The sequence below is a fragment of the Chenopodium album genome, chromosome 3 (genome assembly GCF_948465745.1).
Source record: "Chenopodium album chromosome 3, dcCheAlbu1.1, whole genome shotgun sequence".
NCBI lineage: Eukaryota > Viridiplantae > Streptophyta > Magnoliopsida > Caryophyllales > Amaranthaceae > Chenopodium > Chenopodium album.
Window position 1 is genome coordinate 80999111 of NC_137836.1, and position 15937 is coordinate 81015047.

At 31.6% G+C, this 15937-nt stretch overlaps 2 protein-coding genes across 2 annotated transcripts; one reads left to right on the plus strand and one right to left on the minus strand.

The window, feature by feature from the left end:
- Positions 1-744: 744 nt before the first annotated feature.
- LOC145619253 (fatty acyl-CoA reductase 3-like) lies at positions 745-6795 on the plus strand. Its single transcript, XM_081673911.1, has 10 exons — positions 745-922; positions 1452-1555; positions 3101-3297; positions 3487-3587; positions 3801-3993; positions 5241-5402; positions 5593-5674; positions 5779-6042; positions 6346-6473; positions 6645-6795. The coding sequence occupies exons 1-10, from the start codon at positions 829-831 to the stop codon at positions 6793-6795; spliced, it is 1476 nt and encodes a 491-aa protein (XP_081530037.1). The 5' UTR covers positions 745-828.
- A 3785-nt stretch (positions 6796-10580) lies between these two features.
- Positions 10581-13480, minus strand: LOC145619262 (cytochrome P450 94C1-like). Its single transcript, XM_081673923.1, has one exon. It carries the CDS (start codon positions 13273-13275, stop codon positions 11812-11814), a length of 1464 nt encoding a protein of 487 aa, XP_081530049.1. The 5' UTR covers positions 13276-13480; the 3' UTR covers positions 10581-11811.
- Positions 13481-15937: the final 2457 nt, after the last annotated feature.

Below are 15937 nucleotides of genomic sequence, written 5' to 3' on the forward strand. Positions count from 1 at the left end.
CACAATTTTAAATGTAAATGGAGTAGTTTGATTCGATATGTATTATGTAATGTTTCAATTCAAAAAAAAAAAAAAATAATAAAAAAAAAATTAAAAAATAAAAAAAAATTGTATTATGCCATCGAGAGAAATATCATACATATGGATAATGTGCACTTTGAAGTGTGCATACATCTCATTGGTTAAACACTAGATCGAAGTGGTTTTGTGATTGTTGAAGAATAAAAATGTGGCAAAGCTAAGTGAAGGGTTAAACCTTAGCATTTGTTATGCCGGGGATTACTTCTTATACTACGTACCAATTAGATTTATGTTAGGTAGTGAGTTTTTTTCTATATATTTACGCACTACTCGTATTATATTCCTTGTCAGTTGTCAGTCTTGTCACAATAAAGGCAATATCAACCATATTTGATATTGCCATATTTAGCACAAGTAATAATAAATATATGGATCATTCTTACGCTTGCTTAACTTGTACAATTTTGAAACATCAACAGATCAAGCATAATTTTATACAGTAATACTTATCAATGAATCAACCTAATTTTGTACTCCGGAGTCCAGATCTTATCAATGAATCAACTATATGATCTCATTGAAGACATATCAAATCATCAATAAATAACCCAGGCCAGCCAATTGTTTGTACTTGACTCATACATTTCTATATAGCTAGTAATCTACATACAATATTGTCAGTATAATATATATATATAGACCTCTAAAGAATCTAATGTAATGAAGTACTTGCATAGTTTCATTCATATTTTGCATGAACGAGTTACTCTTTAAATCTTGTAATCCCAAATACTCAACGTTATACATATGTTTGGTATACAAATGGAAGTTGGAAATGGAGTTGAGTTTCTTCGCAACAAAACAATCTTAATCACCGGCTCAACTGGCTTCCTTGCTAAAGGTCATTTCCCTCATCTTTCTAGATTTATGTGTTTACTTTCCATTCTATATGCTTTTGCACGAGTTGTACCCAGTTAATTCCCCATTTGTTTATCTAAGGGTATAATCGTCTTTTCAAGTACCAATGGAAGAGTATATGTGTCTTTTTATGTACTAGTTGAGGGGTACATGTGTAATTTCCTCACCAAATAGTAAAAGCAAGTTGCAAACAGTAATTGGACAGCTTACCAAAAGTAATGAATAAATAAATGACCACACTTTTTCAATATATTTACAAAAATGTCATCAAATTAACAAAAATTCGTTTATCTGGCAGATAAACTTGTATTTGCCCCTTTTGCATAATTTCAATTTCTATTTCAATTTGATGTTTTATACTTTTACTAATATTGTAACGCTTTTTTGTCTTATGCATTTTTCATATACTCTGTTTTGACTATTCATACACTCTACTTTAACAAACTTTCATAAAAAGTAGCACGCCAAAGATTGCATAAACTCTGCCCTTCTCTTTCTTGTATAAAATGTAGTACTCGTGGAGAAGATACTTCGAGTTCAGCCAAATGTGAAGAAGTTGTACCTTCTTTTAAGAGCTAAGGATTACAAATCAGCACTTGAAAGACTACATAATGAGGTATCTTATATACGTACACTAGCTTAACTAGGAAATATTACCTCCGTGAAATGTTGTGTGCAACTTTGAAATATTTTATATCTAATAAATAATCAAGGGCAGATCCAGAAATTTTTTATAGCCCGGGCCGAAGTTATAAAGCATTTCAAAGAGGAAATACAAGTCAATCAGGCTGATTTACAGTTTGTGTAAATCAGGGGTCAATTTCGTCTTTTCAGTAATATTAGTAAGGGTAGTTTGGTCAGCTTGTGCAAACGTTGATATTCATTTTCGTTACCACAAATCCACCTCACTCTCTCTCTCTCTCACTCTTACTCCCTGCAAATCCACCTCCTCCTCCTTCCATTAAAATCAATCAACAAGCACTCCAACAACAACCCAAAAAATTAAATAAAAATGCTTGTTGATTAACCTCATGAAAGCTCGATTAACAACAACAACAATAATCGGTCACTCAAAACCCAGAATTTCAGCTTCCAATCCTAACAAGTAAAGCTTGATTAACCTCATCATCATCATCATCATCATCTTCATTCTCACTCCCTCAATTACCACAATTACCACTCAATTCAACCCCCAATTTCTCTCAACCTCCATTTCTATGGAACTCAAGCTCCAAAACCCATCACCCAATTCTGAAATTCCGCAAAAACCCACCTTATATGGCAGTTTAAAATGTCGCCGCAAATGAAATGCTTTCCCTAAAGGGTTGTTATGGCCCTAATTTACACTCTATTCAAGTAGGGTGTCTTTTAGTTTCGCTGCGAAGCTGCCATTGTTGGGAAGAAGAGGACGACGGGAAGAACTGAAGAAGAGGACGAAGATCTCAGGCTTTCTGGGTTCTTTCGGCGGAAGGCGTAAAGATGGTGGTGGCTGTGATGGGTTTCGAATGGTGGTCGGAATGATGGTGACTATGACGGTGTTGGGGTGGAAGATTGGAGAAGATGTTAATAAAATTTTTTTAAAAAAAGAAACAGACGTTAGAGTTACTAATGTCTTCAAAACCGAATAGTAGTATAAAATTAATTTATTTGGCAAGGGGGGCCCACAAAAAGCAACTGATTGACAAAATTCATCAATCAGGCTGATTGCCTGAGTTTGCCTCGCATTTCAAATAATAAAGCCATAAAGGGATATGAGTTTAAGAAATCCACACCAAAAAAAAAAAATAAAATAAAAAAAAATAAAAAATAATTCAAACAAGGGAATTGAACCTTGACCTTCCAAATCTATGGAACAAATAACTAACCAGCTAAGCCAACTATAAAACTTGAATACTTATACAAGATTTTTTATTTATATAATATCAAAATTTGGGCATTGGGGGGGGGGGGGGGGGGGGGGCGGAGGGCCAAGGCCCGAGTAGTCCCCCCTTGGATCCGTCTATGCAAATAATATCCCAAAGTTACACATAACATTTAGCGGAGGTAGTAAATTTATCTAACACTGACTTAACATTTGCATAAGCATACGTGTATTTATGTTTGATCAATGAAGCTATAGCATGCACTTAATGTATACGTAATTGTTCATGTATGTACGTAGATCGTTGGCAAGGATTTGTTTCGTGTGCTAAGAGAAAGACATGGTACACAATTTGATTTCTTCATATCAGAAAAAGTTGTTCCAGTTGTTGGAGATACGTCATTAATCAATCTGGGTTTAACAAACGATAATAGCGACTTTCATAAAGATATTGACGCAATCATTCATTCAGCTGGAAGTATTAAATTTGAGGAGAGGTAATAAAGAAATTAAAGTGATTTTATGATCTAATTATTTTTTGGTGGATTGTTAAATTATTTGTATTATATTACATACTTGGTACATATTGAGAGTGTCCTTGTGGCTCTCTAAACACCAAAAAACACATACTTAGTAAATATTAATTAGTTTATAATATTATTGTTATGTCACTTATGTATATATAGGTATGATTTGGCTTTGGGAATCAACACTTTTGGAGCTAGAAATATCATTGGCTTTGCACAGACGTGTCCTAATTTACAAATTCTTATCAATGTTTCAACGGGTTAGTGAAAGCATGATATTTTAATTCTTTTTTTTTTTTTTTTTTTTTTTTTTGAGGACATATTTTAATTCATCTTTGCTTTATTACTAGATAATTGACACCAGAATTCCTAATTCGAAGCATATGAATTGAATTTAGTAGTACTTGATACAGAAAAGGCGGTCTTATGTTTAAGTAGTAATAATACTTGATTGCTTTGTTTCAACATTATAGCTTATGTTTGCGGAGAGAAAGCCGGTCTTATTCCAGAAACACTGTATAATTTGGGTAAGAATGGTGGTGGAATAAATGGATTTGACATTGATACAGAAAAGAAGTTGGTTGACGACACATCGCATGATCTCACAATCAAGGGAGCTTCCTCTAAACAAGTCCGAGATACCATGAAACAATTAGGCCTAAGAAGGTAAGATTTTGGACCTTTTTTCTTAAGACATGGGCATAGAATTGATGTCTTGTTTAGTTCAACTTATTTTGACATATTTCAGAAAAATAAGTTCATATTAAAAAACAAGTTCGGATCAAATTATCATTTTATGTGCGATTTTTATCACTACATATCATTAATTTCGTAATGAAAAAAAAATTATGAAAATTATGTTGTATTAATAAAAGCACACATTATTATGAATATAATAAGACTACACTTTATATATTTTGTTCTTATAGATTATCGTAAACATAAGCTCAAATTTGGTCAAATCAGACCAGACTAAACCAGATGAGATCATACTAGACCAAATAAGCAAAAATAAGGTGAACTAGACAAGCTCTAAGTCCCAATATTCATATTGTTGGTTGTACTGAAAGTGAAAGATGGTTCAGGCCGGTGGTTAGAACATCCCTCCAATTCAAAGAGATCCTGGAATTGATTCTTGCCTATCTTTGTAGCTCTCCGAAAACTAATAAGGAAATTTTGTTTTTTAACAACAAAAAAGGTTGAAATTGATTTTTAACGTCATAAAAAAATTATTTTAACACCAATATATTGGCCAAAAAAGAAAAAAAAAACCTTAACTACCCGGCCACACCGCCCTCTTCTCTGCTCCCACTCGACGCAACCTCCGCCCCCAGCCCCACATACGGCACACCCCTTCCCCAAGGCCAAACCTGCACCACTAGAACCCTCCCCCTCCCTTCCCCCCAGCCCTAGACCGCCCAAACTAATACTATACATCTTGTTTTCATATAAAGCATGTATAATAAATGTTAAATACGAGTTTGGATCGTACCCGCAATAAAAAAAAAAAAAAAAGAGTTCATTTCACAAGAACAAATGTCAAATGAAGTTCCAATGTTCCATCTAAAAATTATTCAGCAATAAGAGGAATAACCTTTTAGGGCGTGTTCTCTTACGTTGAAATTCAGTTCAGTTCAGCTCAGTTCAGTTTAGTTTAGTTCAGCTTCTAATTTCCTTCTCTTATAAAATATTCATTTCAGTTCAGTTCAGTTCAACTCATTTCAGTTTAGCTTAGTTCAGTTCAGTTCAGTTCAGTTCAGCAGAGTTTAGTCAATAAGAACATGCCCTTAGCCTTATAAAGTATTTAACTCTCTCTTCTTTTCTGTCGGACACGTACATATGTTATTTGGAGAGTTTAATTTATACTTTAACCATAAATCTTTTATGGCTTTGATTATGTATTTATTGTACAGGGCAAAATTATATGGATGGCCTAATACTTACGTGTTTACGAAAGCCATGGCAGAAATTCTTATCTACGAGCACAAAGGAAATTTACCAATAGTTATTGTTCGTCCTACCATGATTAGCAGTACTTACAAAGAACCTTTCTCTGGTTGGGTTGAAGGCTCAGGGTAAGCGAGCACTCGAATGACTATTAACACCACTTTATTTATTTGATTGTTAATTAATAATCCAGCATTGCAATATTGTAATGACTGGACCAAATCTCGTCTGCATCATATATTACTTACATTCATGCTTCATAACTTGTGTCCAACTCAACTAATTTTGATTTATATGTTCATATGTATCTGATTACAGAAGTTTAGCCACTGTCTCTATCATAAATGGTAAAGGATATGTCAATTTTACAAATGGTGATAGAAACACTATCTTTGATTCGGTAAGTCGAAACTCATCCTTTCTACTGTACTTCTTTATCATGCTAATATAGGAAGACAAAAATTAGTAACACTGTCCTAGAATTTGTATTTATGGTGATTGCAGATTCCGGTTGATATGGTGGTAAATTCAATAGTTATGGCAATGGTTGCCAATGCAAATAAACCTTGTTTCAAAATTTATCATGTGGGTTCTTCTTTGAAAAACCCTTTACCTCTTGGCAAACTGCTTGACATCAATTACCAATACTTCACCAAAAATCCATGGTACGATGGTCGAGAAATGTTGGTAAAGGCTAATAAAATCATATTGGTGAAGAGTCGAATTCAATTTCAGATCCTTTTAGTTCTACTCATCATTTTGTACATGGTATATATTTCGAACTTCATATATATTAGGTGTTTATTTTTACTCTCTTGGTCCAGTAGGACTCGTAGGAGTTCATGTATATGGTGTAACAAAAAAGAATTATTTCTGATCATAACATCATATAATGCTTGTCAATCGTACTTTAATTTGCATCGTCTTTAGCTTCAATTTTCTTTTCTTTTTTTGGAATTGTTGTCCCTAGGATTTTTATTGCAACGAACTTATGTTGCTTTAATACTAGACTGATTTTTATTGCAACGAACCTATGTTGCCTTTAATACTAGACTATGTTTTGTTTTGCAGATGTTGAAACTAATGGATATAGCATCATTCCACTCTTTCAGAGTCGATCAAAATAAACTTGGTATGCGCATAAAGGCAACATATAAAATTGCAACAAGTTACAACGCATTTACATTGTTTACGGGCATGTAAGTATTAAACATCCCCTAATTTCATTTCAAACTTTATGCAAAGGCAAAATCGTCAAATTAGCTATATATGTAGTCATTAGTGACCAACATCATCAATTGGTCTTCTTATTAATTGTCATCGTAGCCTAGCTTTACCAATATAATTACTTCATTCTACGTTGCATGCAGCTTTGATGACAAGAACACTGAGAAGCTAAGGATAGCAATGAGAAAAAATGGCATGGATGAAGAACATTTTAACTTTGATCCCAAGTCCATTGATTGGGAAGACTATCTTCTCAACAATCACATTCCCGCTACAGTCAAATATCTATTTTAATATTTCCATTTGCTAGCCTAAGATACAACTGTAAAATTAGAATGGAACGCGTGCTAATGCACTGAAAATGCAATATATTTTGCAAATACTGCTATTTTTTGATATTTTAAAAAAATACGGAGTAATAATAAATAAAGATAAGAGTGCATGAAAATAGGTTTATTAATGATTGAAGGGTTGTGATTAAAAGTTGGAAAAATACAAATATATTTATATTATTCATATAAGCTTTTATTCCCCTAATCTTGGTTCTAGACTTCTAGTATACAATTATTGAAACTTGATGTAAACGGGTTTGGGTTACACGTGCTATGAGACATGAGTGTCCACCGTATAAAAAGGCAAACAAATGGAAGTTGATGATATTGGATATTAATCAATAAGGCCCGATAAAAAAAATTCATTTGTTTTGCCAATCTAAAAATCTTGAGCCAAAGCCCAGATTGTAGTAGATTGGCAAGGCCCGATAATCATAGTCCCCTGATTTTGATGGTTTTTTTTTCTTAATAAATAAGGTCACTTGAACCCATATCTAATATTTTGAGTTTTTGATGCCATCAAAAGAAATACTACGAAGTACCAAGAGTGAGGGATAGTTCAAGTGGTTAAAGTAACAATAGATTCTAAAATCGATTTTCACCTCGCCCTTGTGACGATCTAAACACAAAAAAAAAAAAAAAAAAAAAAAAAAAAAAAAAAAAAAAGTACAAGTATCAATCATCTGTATAATCCAAATGACTACCACCAACAAGCATAGTCTTTTATATATATATATATATATATATATATATATATATATATATATATATATATATATATATATGTATGTATGTTATACTCCGTATTGTTTTTAGTTTTAAATGAACACTTCCCAAGTGGAGTTGTATTCAAACAATCACCATCACCAATTCCGTTATGAGTGATGTGAATATTTAATATGGTGTATATAATAATACAGATGATTTTTAGTTTTAAAAAAAATAAAAAAAATTCATCAGCCCGTGGTCCTTCAGATTTTTAGACATATATAGTTCATGATCGATCTTAAATATATACTCTTTTAATAATTTAAAATAACAATATAATAATAAATACTGATCATATGAGCTATAAGGCATAGCATAATATACCGTTATTTCTATTGTTTAAGCCAACTTTTTTTTGTAATTACATAAAAATTATTTTATACATTGCATACCAATAAGTAATATATTATGAAGCATTATTAAAAATATATAAAAAAAAATTAAAAAATAAAAATTAGGGATGATGCCTAACTAATTGGAATAAGAAGATGCCCTTTAGTTGTATCCAGAGGAACAAGTGAGCATATTAGATTGATGAGGGACCATTCTAGAAGCAAGTTCAAGCTAGAGAAGTAGGAGGCATGTAATTTAATTAGGGTTAAAAACAATATTTAGTGGTCCTTACTTATCACAATTTTGTTCTTACATATATATACTAATAAAAAAAAATTAAGTAGTGGTCCTTATTTCCAATTAACTAGTAGTCAATTATTTAATCAAGCCAATTGGATTTATTTGGTACTTTGATCAAGGTTTGTCACGTTTGTGTAAACGTGTTTAGTGGCGGACAGAAAATATAGGTTGCATTTTTTTTATTTCTGGTTATTTTAATGTGAAAATGAATATTGTTGTTGCACCCTAGTATAATTTAAGTAATAAAAGTTTAAAAAGCAACATTTCATCAACCAACAAAAAAGGGAAGAAAATTGACTAAAAGCAAGTGATAGCAGTAAATCTGATATAATGACAAATTAGACAATCTTCCTCCTCTTCCGTGCAAGACAATATTACCATCGCAAAACATGGATTAAGTGAAAGGAACAGGTAATAAAGCTACCCAACATCTTTACCGACCAAGGATCACCTTACACCCGAGTGTATCTTCATCATTGTCTATCTACTATCTAGCAAGAAAATGTTGGTTGCTTTGTTTGATCATTCACACCAATGAATAGATCTATCAATGCTGCTTATATTATTTAATTCGATTGATCATATTGGCTTTGCTCATTTGCATAAATGCATAAGACTCATATTTTAATTCAATATTTTATATTTTTAACATTTTATTATATATATAATACGGTACAAAGTAATCATTATTTTTAGTGAAAATTTTACAATAGTCTTTTGAAAAGTGACTACTAGCTATAACATATTATGTTGACACATTTCTTATATCGCATTTTCACTTTTTTTGGAATGAGGCAGGTGATTTAAACTATTATGACTAACTTATTATATGTCATTTAATCTTGAATTTTTGCCATAGTAAAAGCTTAAATTAATGTAATTATTGATGGAAGTCCTGCATTATATTTTTGTATATACTTATCTTTTTCTTTTTTACTTACAACTAACATAGTATGTTGACACACACTTCAAAAAAATATTAGACTAAATAAATAGACATTAAATAAAATAATACGGAAGTGTCAAGTCAACCCTAATATAAAAATAAATACAACATAATAGAATCTTTTACATTATTAAAAATACTATATACTATGGAGTAGTGATTAAATTAACATAACATAACACTTTTTTTTTTATCTAACATAACACTATATTTTATTGTATGTATTTGTTAATTTAGATTTCATTTGTAAATGTCGTATGACTTTTTATTACAAGTAATAAATTGATTTTGTTCTAAAAAAAAAAAAAAAAAAACTTATGCCATTCTTTCAATATTGCAATAAAAAAAATGTTTAATTATATTGTACAATATTACATCAAAATCTACCACTTTTGATTCGTTGACTTACATTATACAAAATTTAAATTATTTGCACCAGCACCAGGGGAAAAAAAATAAATAAATTAAAAAAAAAATTAAAAAAAAATCTAACAATAATAATACAACTATGGTACTTGTACTACGTAGCATATATTTATGAACGCCTTACACATATACCCCAGCCCACGCACCGTCCAAGAAGAAATCATATTGAATTATTGATCCTGAAATGTTGTAAACAATCACATAATTAATCTGATGATCATTTAATTTATAATCAATCTGTATAGTAGATATATGATTAAAAATGTAGAATTAATTACAAGTTCGATAAATTAGAGACAACAGAGAAAAGAGATGATTAGAAATAAACACACGTCTTAATTATTTAATTAAACATGGGGCGGCGACCGCCCGTGGTTCATCTTTAATTCATTTACGGTACTTTTAACGGCTTAATATGCGGAGCTCTTTAGGGTAATACTGTATTAGCTACCTTTAATTTAGATGGTGTATACTATAAGCAGTGTGTAATGTAATTGTAATAGTGATAATTAACTGCTAAAATAGTGATTAAACAGAAAATGGAACAAACGAACAGTTCGATTATTAAGATTAGCGGAATTCGTGTTTAACGTGTCACGGTGGTCCTACTACAAGTTCGTCTGTACTATTGGGTCCATAAGCTAGCTAGCAAAGTAGAGAAGCTTTAATTAATTAGTTTTCATAAACTGATTAATTAATCAGTTATTATAACTAATTAATTAATTAGTTATTGTAACTAATTATATTGATTAGGTATAATAACTAATTAATTAATTGAAGGAGGCTAGTTATTTCACATCTACTCAAAATAAAAATTTTGAATAAAAAATACATTCTTTTTGGAGATTAGTATATAATGTTATTTGAATGAAGTCTAGCATTATTGTTTATTTTTTTTTAAAATTTATTATTATTATTATTATTATTGAACAAAAATGATAGCTTTAAGGGAAGGATAAAGTAGTACATTAACCCCTCCTGTGATTGGAAGGGCATCCCCGTATATTATCGTTTAAAAAAAGTAAAAATAAAATAAAATAAAATAGATTAATAGGCAAAGTTTCTAGTATGGATTTTGGGATTGACTTAATTAATTAAAACGCGTACGCTGAATAGATGATTTTGAATTCAAATCAAATACGAAATACTGAAGTTGAGTATTAATTAATTAATTAATTGTATCACACACTGTAAGATGATTAAATATTCAAATGTGTTATATGCAATGTCTGCCTTTTAATATTTATATATATTATAAAGGATCATGGTTATGACCAGACAAAATCTGTAAATATGTGTGGATCATACCCCAGATTAGATTTTTTTATATATATAATAAACTATAGAACCAGATAAGAGAAGAAAAAACAATTATAACACAGATTCCAAAGTTATAGTCTAAACTCATCCTGCTCAGAATTTGCAGAGAATAAATAATACCAGTATTTGTCTTTTTAGTCCAAAACAAGATATATAGCAAAAAAAAAAAAAAAAACATATATATTGCAATTAAGGTTAAAAAACAACCTTAACACTAATCCCAAAATTATAATCTTGACTTTAAACTACTCAAAGTCTCAACAAACTTCAAAACAATGATAATTAAGTACATATATATACAAACATGATCAAACCTTTCCAAAGTTAGATAATAACCTTTGTAGTCAATTGAGATTTAAAATTCTTTAATTTTTACAATAGAATGAGTATCTAACGTAACTTGCATTAGGGTTAATTGTACTAGTTATGCAAAAACAATTCAAAAAGAAAAATATATAACTCCTTACAGATATCATTTTTAATTTATCAATAATAAACCGCATGTTCATCTTCTTCCCACTTATATATACGAAGTACGAAGTATAAACTTATTACAACTGATTTTATGTACTTGTATTGTACTACTACGTACTAATATCTCTACCATTTTTCTCCTGATATACACTAAACACTACTACATCATTGAAAAAATTGGATCTCCGTACCTTAAACATGCATATATAGATATATGCTTGTTCAAATAATACTAGTTTGTATATTATGTGTTACCTAAGCACTTACCTTTGTTTAACTTACACTAATTACTTGCATGTGCTGTGCAATTAATTATAACTCACCACGCAATGATCGATGTCTTCAAGATCTCCTTCGTTCATGGCAGTGATTCGTTAGTAATAATTTAGTATCAATCATTAATTTGTCTCCTTAAACTAAGCGTTCCGTCACGACTACCGGCATGCCACCTTTTAGGGTGGCTGTAAGACCAGGGACGAATTGTGGGGCCCAACTCGGGTTAGCCAGTTTTATATGAAACTGTCTCACAACAGTAAGGGCTACCACCTTCATAGCCAATAACCCCATATCCTTTCCCAAACAAGGCCTAACCCCGGCTTGAAATACCGGGTACCTATATGGATTTTCTGGCACGAAAACCCCTTCGTTGTTTAACCATCTTTCAGGCTTGAACTCTAAACAATCCGGTCCCCATATTGTCTCCATACGACCCATTGCATACGGGTGGTATGCCACCCGGGTACCCTTCTTGACGTAAGTCCCATCGGGCAAAACGTCGTCGTTTTTAGCAAACTTGGAGTCCATTTGGACCGGTGGGTACAACCTTAATGTCTCGTATACCGCCCCTTGAAGGTAATGCATTCTCCTTAGTTCCTCCATGGAAGGAATGGTGAGGCTAGACGACGACCGTTGACCTAAAACCCGGTTACTCTCCTCGAGTATCCGGGCTTCGGCACTTGGGTTTCGGGCCATAAGGTAGAAAAATACAGTAAGGCCCGAAGCCACCGTGTCCCGGCCCGCTAGGAGAAAACTAACCACAATGTCCCTTAAATACTTATCATCCGAAACACTCCCCATAAACCTTGACAACAAGTCACTTTTGTTGTTGAACTCCTTTTTCCTCCTCTCCCTTATGATACTCTCAGCTAGAAAATCGACTTTCGAAATCGCGCTTTTAAGCTTCCTCTCCGACCCGATGTTCAACACCCGCTTGGCCCGCCAAATGAGCGAGGTCCGGCAAAGGGCCCGCTCCGAAGATATCATAGAAGCAACATCAAAAGCCTCCGCAAGCCCGTCCAGGCCCGCCGGGTCAACCCCGAACGAAAACTTACAAATATTAACGAATGAAAATTTCTTCAATACGTCTTGCAAGTCTACCACTGGTGAACCCAATAAGGCGGGAAAAAGGCGGTCCTCGATAACGTTATTGAGGACCTCATGAGCGTAGGCTCGGACCGAGACCGAGCCTAGCTCGAGGCTAGCGATCTTTCGTTGGAACTTCCAGTGTTCTCCATCAACTATAAATATCCCCTTTCCTAGCAAGTCCCCAAGGATAGCCGACATCGGCTTACCCTTGGGGTAGTTATCGAACTTGGTCCGAAGAATGTGCTCCACATTCTTCGGGTCAGCGATAATAGTGTTGTTTAGGATATGGATATGGATCGTTTTTGTGGGAGAATTTTGTAAGAGTTGTGCATACCAATCTGGAAGATTTGTGAATTTTTCCCTCCAACTCGAAGTTACGAAAGATTGACAAATCTCACATTTACACCAAGGGTTGATGTATTTTTTGGAGATAATGTAATAAGAAAAAAGAAGGAAAATAAAAATGGAGGAAATTAAGAAGAAAAATGAGGGAAAAGTAGAGAACTCCATTGAAGAAAGAAAGGATATATGATAAGAGGTTATAATAATAAGGAAATAATAAAGTTCGTTGAGGAAAAATGGTTTGAAGAGAGAGAATGAGTGAGGATTTGAGGTGAAGGTAGCATTTTATAATGTGGGGTTATTTTGGAGTTATTTGATAATTATTTCTACAACGACTAATTTATTTTTAAAAATTAATAATTCATCAATACGTGTGTGTAATGTGTTTCCCTTCCGCAAATGCTACAAGCCTACAATTGGAAAGAATACAAATTTCCCCTGTATGTATTAGCCTAATAGGGCCCGTTTCGATATTTGAGTATTAGGTCCGATTCATTTCACCTTATTTTTGCTTAATTAGATTTTTTTTTTTTTAATTGAATTGAAATTATTTTTGCTGAATTTAAAATGTTTTATTGAATTGAAATATCTTTTTTTACTGATTTTCCATTATATTTCTTCTTTAAAATTACCAATTTTTCTATTCCAAAAAAAAAAAAAAAAAAAAAAAAAAAAAACAATTTTTACCAAACTGAGCTTGTTTTTACTGAACTAACTTATATTTATTGAACTGAACTTATTTTTAGTGAAGTGAAATTATTTTTACTGAATAATATTATTTTAAGATGAAGTACGTGAACAGGACCTTACTTTCTAGAACATAAAAAAAAAAAGTTTTACGTACTTCTTCTGTTTTGAATGTTTCACTTTGATATATTATTCGTAACTTTTTTTTATTTACTTTTAGTTTAACTTTTACATTATTTTATTTTACATTTTAAATGGCTTTGAGTAAGAGTGCTAATCAGGTGATCAGCCGAGCCCAAACTATGATTTGCTCGACTTGTGTTTGTTTAAGTTTGTTCAACTCGAGTCGAGCTCAAACTCTAATGAATCAAGCTTTTCCGAGCCAAGCTTTGAACAAACGTTGATCAAGCCAAACTGGAACAGTTCACGAACAAACTTGACTTATTAATTATTATCCTTAGGTTACGTGTCTTCTTTATTGTTCATTATTAAAATTTAATTTTGCGAAGAGTTTAATTTTTTTTTTTAATCAAAATACTAACTTATTTTTTTTATTGTGTAATATATATTATAAATATAAATATATTTTATATACATAAAAAATAATCGAGCTTGTTTACGAACTTTTCAAGTTGAGCTTGACTCATCTTGGCTCTTTAAGGTCTCGAGCTAAACTCAAACCCGAGCCGAGGCACCACGAATCGAGCTTTGACTAAATGTTGACCGAGCCGACCAGCCAAGCTCAAATTGTTCACGAATAGGCTCGGCTCATTATCACCTCTAGCTTTGGGGATTTTTAACTAAAATATAGTCATGTGGAATCTTATTAGATTCTGGATTTATTCTATTTTAATATCATATGTTTATATTTTTACATATTGATAATTAAAGATTAACTATTGAAATAATGCATGCATCGACTTTTCTAATAAAAATTAATATATCAACAAGCATGAAAAGAAAATTGTTGGTAGGATTTTATTTCATTTTTCTTAAATTACAAGTTTTAAATAGAACATTTTCTAGGAAATTAATCCGTATAACTTTTTTTTTTTTTTTAAGTACCCACCTCATCTACAATTTCAGTTTTATTATAATATTGTATTATTAATTTTCAAAAAAGTATGTAAAGAGAGAAAATGTAAAATACTCCATACTATTGGATTTGCTACAACTATAGAGAACATGACCTAATCTATCTCAACTTTTAATCAAGATGGAGTACATCTGTACATACGTACAGCTCCAAGCTTGGATAAACCGATTAAGCATAAATATTAAATATGACTTTAGAACATCATAATCAATTTAGACATACATGATGGAATCACACATCGATAGTAGATTAGTATAGTTAATGCTGATTAGATGATGCTTACTTTTTAAATTTTAGCATCTTAGTTATAGAACTTTATTTTAGCATCTTATAGTAATTAATAACGTTTTAGAACATCAGTTTGCCTAATACTTACAAAGTATAAAAGATTTGTTTTAAAGAGAATAATTCATATGTGAGTTGATATTTTTTTTTTCACTTTAAAAAAAATTAGGGGTGTTCAACATACACGTAGTTATGTACTTATATAGTACATATTACATCACATATTACCAATTAATTTTAAAACAAAACCTAATTAAATATATCTATACTTTATACTTCCTTCGTTCTTTATTACTTGACCCGCTTTGACTTTTACACTATTCACCACCCCTCCTTTGACCGTCTTTTGTGAATAATATGTAAGGAAAAATATATTAATGTATGATATTTTTGGATTCGTCTCAATAAGTACTATCATAATATATAACTTTTATAATTTTTACTTATGGAGAATTTAAGTTATTGATCGTTAAAGTTTTGCATTGGCAAGCGTGATAAAAGAAACAGGTCAAGTAAAAAAGAACAGAGGAAGTATGTAGTTAGACTCTCCCGTAATGCGGACCAATCGCATGCTATCCAGATGACTGATTTATCAATTCGCTTAACGGTAGTACGTGTCTGTTTTACTACAGAAAAATACACGCGAATGTGAAAGTGATAGATGAAATAATGCACTCTACTAGTCATAGTCTATTTGATAATTTATAAAGTTACTTGGCAAGTTGTTTTCTGGTTTGGTTTTGCAACTTGGTTTTTAGTATT